The sequence below is a fragment of the Arvicanthis niloticus genome, chromosome 7 (assembly GCF_011762505.2).
Source record: "Arvicanthis niloticus isolate mArvNil1 chromosome 7, mArvNil1.pat.X, whole genome shotgun sequence".
NCBI classification, from domain to species: Eukaryota; Metazoa; Chordata; class Mammalia; order Rodentia; family Muridae; genus Arvicanthis; species Arvicanthis niloticus.
Window position 1 is genome coordinate 65,815,973 of NC_047664.1, and position 6,839 is coordinate 65,822,811.

The following is a 6,839-nucleotide window of genomic DNA, read 5'->3' on the forward strand; positions in this document are numbered from 1 at the left end:
CCCTAAGTGTGAACAGCACCATCCCAGGGGCTGGGGTCCAAGCTGAACAGAAAGGAGACTGAGCTGAGTGTCTGCACTCCTCCGCTACCTGGCTGTGGATGCACTGCACCCAGCCGCCTCAGGCTCCCACCACCTCAGGCCCCCGCCACCTCAGGCTCCCACCACTTGAACTGAACCAAAATAAATCTTTTGTTCTTTGTTACTTTCTTTGACCATTTTGTCCCAGAAATGGGAAGAGTAACTGCTGTGGGCCTCTGCTGAGGGCTTCAGCCTGCAGGCTTCCCTTACCACAGAGAATGGGTTGCACTGAGCAGCAGCCTGTCTCAGGCCAACCCAGTACAGCCTTGCCACTTCCTCCTCAGGAGAAAGTACAGACACTGCCTCGTGGGTGGCTTCTGCACTTTGGGCTTGTTTCACACGTGTGACTCTCACCACTGTTACTGTTACAGGAAGAGAGATGACTCGGGCATTGTTTTGTGTTCACTCATCCATGTGTGGGTGACAGTTGGGGTTGGCTCATTTCTGCAGATCTGTGTCAAGAGGACTTTTTCTGTAAACAGTCCTGTTAACTTTGCCATTCTCGCAACTGTGAAAACCCAGCTGAGTCGTAACTAAACGTGGTGACTCTGCAAATAGAACACGAGTCTTTTGACACTTTGAACCTATAGTCAGTGTATTTGATAGAATTTGCAGAGAAAGCAGCTAAGAACTACATTTTTAAAAGTCTTGTCTGTGCCTATGAAGCCCAGAAGAGGGCATCATCTCCCCTGGGAACTGGAGTGACAGCTGCGAGCCACCAACTGGGTGCTGACACTTACACCTGAATCCTCTTCAAGAGCTTTTAACTGCTGAGCTGTCTCTCTAGTCCTGTGAAAGTCTTTTTTAAAATATCTTTTTGGCCTTTTAGAAAGAGTGTTAGAACCTATACTTATTCTCTTCCTTTGGAATTATTTCTAGGTGTTCGTTCCATCCTCTCCATGTAAAACCATTGACCTTCTCAGAGCTGAATTTTCTCATCTGTCCTGTGTCTTACCACACGTGATGCTAAGCATGGAGGGATGACGCACACACATTTTCTCAGCCTGATGATTTCTCTATCCAACAGGTGTTTGAAATGGACATCGCCAAACAGCTTCAAGCCTACGAGGTTGAGTACCATGTGCTCCAAGAAGAACTTATTGATTCCTCTCCTCTCAGTGACAACCAAAGAATGGATAAATTGGAGAAAACCAACAGCAGCTTGCGCAAACAGAACCTTGACCTCCTGGAACAATTGCAGGTAGAGCATATTTGTAAAGCCGCTTCCTGAGCCTCTGTGTGTAGTAGCTCATTAACTCACCAAAGGCAACAGCAGCCTGGGCTTTCCCATGACCGGAGGACCTTTCCCACCCTGCGCTCTTTGTAGTTGTGATCAGAGGTGTCCCAAGAGAATCAGCCCTTTTATTATGGAGCAGACAGAATGTCCTTGCCACAGTCAGATAGTCCAGGAGCTTTCTGAGAGGCTTTTTCTACACTTAGCTTTGCAGGAGACCAGCTTGGTCCCAGATGCTGAATGCCAACAATTGTGCTTTGAATAATGATGAGAGAGTCTTAAGTTTTCATTGCCTGGGGGTGAAACAGGCTAGGTCCTTGAAGAGATACTGAAGGAGGGAAGTGACTTAGAAGTCTATCTGATGAAATAAATCAGAACAGATGATGCTTATTTATATGTCTGATACAAATGGGAAGGTTTGTTTATTGAGGGGCACAGTTTTCCCTCTAGACCCTCTCATCTTAAGTGAGGATACAGAGGACCAGCACTGTAAGTAGTCCATGCAGAAGGGAGCAGGGATGAGCCTGATAGCTATGCAAAAGCCACTGCAGGGCGTGGCTCCTCTGTCAGTCCAGTGGCACTAAGTAACCATGAGTTCTTCTTGTTTAATAGTGTAAATGAGAGACAGTGTTCAGAAATATTTTATCCATTCTTATCCAGTTCTGATCTTTCTCCATAGAAAGCCTCCACTTCCTGAGTTTGTCCATGATGTGAGAAAGGTGGGCATTTGAGTACTCCACCCCCCCTCAAATGCCCTCCTCCCAGTAAGCCTCAACTGCAGGAGACTCTGGTGGATCCTTACTGTAGTGTGCAAAACTGAAATTGCTTCCCTTGATCATCCTAACTGCCAGGCACATCTGAAGTCACAGATTAATCTGCTTAATCTGTCCTTACTAAAAATATGCCGCTATACTCTTCCCTCAAAGTCTCAGCTGTCACCTGAAGGGAAGTCATAGAGGACAAAGAGCCTGCTCTGTCCACAAGGGCATACTATGCAGGTCACGTACAGTGACTTCAAGCCAGTAGTGGACCCCTGACATAGACCTTGAAGTGAGTACGACCCACTGAGTTCATATTTGCATTTTGAAGCATTCAGCTTTCTATGTACTTCTGTGAACAGAAGTATGTACTAGTTTCCTTACTTAGGCTAATTCTATGTCCAAATGGGTAACACTGGCCCAGCATACCTAAGGATGTATGCAAGCCTGTAAGGGTCTATACAGAAGCAGGATTATCTGAAAACAGCACACTGTTCACAGATAATGTCTGGCTGTGCTGTCATTCAAAATATAGAACATTCACCTAAACTATGTGGTATGCTTTTCTTTAAAAGTTTAATATATGTGTGTTCTGTGGGAAAAAATGTGAAAGACTATACACTCAAAATATCAGTAGTAGCTGTTGCTGTGGTGTCCGCAGCCTGTGCTGGCTCTCCAGTATTCCTCGTTCTTTCTCCTCACTAAGGACCCTGAGTAAAACACACTTAAGGTTTAGTCTTCTATGCAGTGAGTACTTGCATTCTGCCAAAACCTTTAAGTACAAAGATATTTTTAACTTTTGTAAGTAGCAGAAGTTATTCAAGTACATGTAAATATACATAAAAGAATAGTGATCATAGATTATTGCCAGAAATCATTTCTGACATTTAATAGAGTCTTAAACTATAAACCCAAATTTAGGTTAATGTATGTATGCCATCTAAATTAGCAGTCTAGAACTAATTTTTTTATTTGAAATGCTATTAAAGGTTTATTTATTTATAAAATACTTGAGATATTTCTAAAATTTTCTTTGCCTATTATACTTTAATGTCCAGTGTTTAATTAGCGCAGTGTTGTTCATTCATTTAAAATAATACACAGAGTAAATATAAAAATAGGTTGTCTCACAGAGAGTTGTCTACAAGCAAGAGCTGAAACCCTTGAGCCTGGTGGTCACAAGCAGTACATAAGATGATTTTGTATGCTAGGTGGTGGCAAATAGAAAGGTGTGAGATGCTTTTTACTAATCAGCTAGCTACAAGTAGCACTTGTGGGGCCTTTGGGGACCAAATCCAGCTATCAGACATGCTTTCTTTACTGTACTAAGGAGAGCTGCCCTGTGTACCATTGGTAAACCATTGTGCAGATTAGTTCACTCTTCACCTGTGCAAGCTAGTTAGTACCTCACCTCCACCCCCACCCCCACCCCCACCCCCACCCCCATCCCCAGAGCTTCATGGTTCACAGAGCACAGAGATGGGCCAGACCCAGACCTGGACAGTGGGTAGAATTTTAAGGATGAGAGGGTCCCATGTAAGGATAGGCACCAGGCATGCTCACCCCTCTGAAGCTGCCGACCTGTACCTCTTCCTCTCCTTTAATTCAGTATTCTGGTGGTACAGCTGGTGCTAGACTTGGAGTCACAGGTTTTCTGTCTAGCACAAAGGTTGTCTTGTTCAAAAAAATAATTTTCCTGCTTTTAAAAATGAGGTGGGAAAATACTACATCAATTTTTCCCTAGCGACAACAAATGAACATGGAGAGGGAGGGTGGACTGGATTAATAAGGAAGGCCGGCCTTTAGTGCACAGTGCTGGAGTGCAGCTGGGAGCTGGAGGAGGCCAGAAAGGCCTGGAATAGAAACTGCAGGGCTGGAGCTGCTTCAGTACTCTCAGGGCCCCTCAGGTCACCAGAGCCTGGCACCCCTGAGATGCCTGCCCTAGAAGACAGGAGCTAGGGCTGACAAAGCACCGAAGCCTCCACTTCCCTGGCCTGCTGTGTGCCTTCTCCCCTGGAGCAAGACTGGGGGCTTGTTCTTTACAAGGTTGGTGGTGGCAGGTGGGCAACAGTACAAAGAAACCTCTCAGCAAAATGCTACTGTTTCCAGCATTCGGTGTGTCAAGGGAAATGCCTGGTTTCCTCCCATTAGTGATGTCTTACTACTCTGTGAAAGTTAAGAAAACCAGATTTCAAGTTAGAGAGCTATCCCTAATAGAAGTGGCATCACATAGAAGCCACTTGACCATTTGTGAACGTGAAATTAGTTTGCAGATAGAGGGTTAGCTGGCATAGGCTATGCTGTGTGTGTCCGGTCTGACCCATTGCTGTAGTCTGTGTGTACTTGAGCTCTACCCTTCTCCCAGGGTAGAGATTGCGGGTCCAGTTCCCTCTATGTTCTGATGCCTCTTTCTCAATCCCTGGTCCCCAGAGGGGCTACACCAGGGCAGAAGATGCTGGAGAATGTTAGGATCCAATTGGCCTGCACTGGAAGCTGGGGTCTTTCTTCTGTGACCAGAACTTATCATCAGTAGGCTTGTTTGTGTTCTGAAGACCAAGTGGTGGCATTCACAGCAACCCCCTCTTGTGTAATCAGAGGCAGGTCCATTCTCATCTCTCCTTCCATTTTCCAGGTGGCAAATGCTAGGATCCAAAGCCTTGAAGCCACAGTGGAGAAGCTTCTTACCAGCGAGAGTAAACTGAAGCAGGCTGCGCTGACCCTGGAGGTGGAGCGCTCTGCCCTGCTGCAGATGGTGGAGGAGCTGCGGAGGCAGAGTGCCGAGCCCAGCATTCCGGAGCCAGCCTGCACCCAGCTGGGACCTACCGGTGACTGACAGCTGCCAGGAGAGACTGCGCACCACTAACACTGTCCAGGCCTTAATTAAGAGAGACGGAAGGCAGAGGCAGAGAAGGCAGATCTTCTCAGGGAGGAAACTGGCTGACCAGCCTGTAGATGCTTTTGAGCTCAGACTTGGAATTGGAGGACAAAAGTCTCAGTTATTGTTGTTTTTGGTTCTAATTCGTCCCCTTTCCAGTCCTGGTTGTTTTAGCTTTAGATGGCATGGACATGAATAAATTACATTTATGGTTCCTCCTCCTGCAGAGACACATTGTGTGTAAAGAGCGTTCATGACAGCAGTGTTTCAGAAGCAAGAAGGGCTTGAAATAATTCCCTCAGGCAACAGTGTGACCCTTTGTCAGTCTGCAAGAAAGGTTCCTGTGACCGTGCCCTTGGTGTCACCATGAGGTGCAGTGGGCCCTTGTCCATTCTTACTATGGAAATATGAGGTGACCGTGGGGAAGGAAGAAAGGGGTTTCTTTAAATCGGGCAAATCGGTCGTTCCTGACCCCACAGTCACTCTTGTTGGTACTGAAGAAGTTCATCTTTTACAAACACAGTGTTTTACTATGTTTTTCTTACCCTTTCAAGTCACAGAAGGTAACTGTTTCATAAGGAAATCACAGTTTCTAGATTCCTTGTTACTGCTAGTGTGCATCCTGCAGCTGTGGGGTCTGACATGTTTATTTCTTTGTGATTGTTTCATATCCACACTATAGGGTCACGTATTTATTTTTGTCTGTTGATAAATGATGTACCACAGCCACGTCTTCCTTTGAGCCTTGACCCCTTGGAAATCTGATTCCTCATAGAAGGAACAAAACATATCAAAATTTCAAGGGGCTCCTAAGATTCTGAAGCATTGCAAAAGAAACCAGGCTGAAACTGCAATCAGATGTATGGCAGCGGACAGCTTTTCAGAGGTGGAAGTGTGTTTTGAAAAGTACTCAAACACATACACTCCTTCCTTGGGATGGTGGGGACCCTGTGCCTTCAAGCAGAGTGCAGCTCACAGTCACCCTGCTTCCAGCTGGTCCTGTGGAGAGCATCACCCACGTGTTCAACAAGCTTTTTTTTTTTTCTTTAAAAAAAAAAAACCAAAACATACAAACAAAGGCTTAGGGACGAATCACCAGCACAGGGCCTCCTGAATACTGGAATTGGTCCTGCCTTGTGCTCTCCTGGCCCACCTGTTCACGGAGGTCTGTAGGAAAGAGCTTGTAAGCCTGGAGTGTAAGGGGAGAGTACCACCGCTAGGGTCATTTGGGATCTCCTAGCCCTTTCAAAGGGACACCAAATGGCCAGAGGGGTGGGGAGATGTAAGACTCCCTCATGGTCTTGGGTCAGAGGAGAATTCTCTCCATAAGCCAGTATGACCAGTCCCAGTTGGGTCGAGCAGGGGTGGCTGGAGGGGGGTAACTGTGGACAGCTTCTTTCCACATTGTATTTTATTATTTGAATGTTTAAATGTTGAATTTTGGACATGTTATTGCTGTTCAAAAACACTGACTCTACAGTAAGAAGAGAGCAATAAAACAGATAATTCACACCTGTGTCTTCATGCTATCTGTTTTTCAAACTCTTGAGTTTTGGCTTTGCAGCTAGGAGTGAAGGAGGCTTCGGTAGTTATGTTGTCTCATTAGCAAGGGCATGTTTGAGAGATGAGTTCTGCTTCCAGTGTCAGTGCCCAAGTATTGATGATGCTGGGACACCTTTCCACAGAGCTGTGAATATTAGCATCAGTGAAACTGGCTTCTCCCATTGTATCTATACCATCCATCAGTACAAAATTCTATTGGGCCAGAGTAGCATGCATACATAGGTATAGGTTGTATACCATACAATACCATATACCTATAGTAAACCTATAGATGGACATGGTCACAGCTGCTGGTGACCTAGCAACTCTCCAACTACATGTACACTTGGGG

The 6,839-nt window shown here is 45.6% G+C and overlaps 1 protein-coding gene across 8 annotated transcripts in view; it reads left to right on the top strand.

Moving 5' to 3' along the window:
• Tbc1d1 (TBC1 domain family member 1) overlaps positions 1-6,457 on the top strand; it is a 180,973-nt gene extending 174,516 nt beyond the window's left edge. For all 8 annotated transcript variants that reach the window (XM_076938528.1, XM_034508887.2, XM_034508890.2 and 5 more), the window contains 2 exons: positions 1,106-1,279; positions 4,703-6,457. In XM_076938528.1, coding sequence (XP_076794643.1) covers positions 1,106-1,279; positions 4,703-4,903 — 375 coding nt within the window. In that variant the 3' untranslated portion in view covers positions 4,904-6,457. The remainder of the gene's footprint in view (positions 1-1,105; positions 1,280-4,702) is intronic.
• The last annotated feature ends 382 nt before the right edge of the window (positions 6,458-6,839 follow it).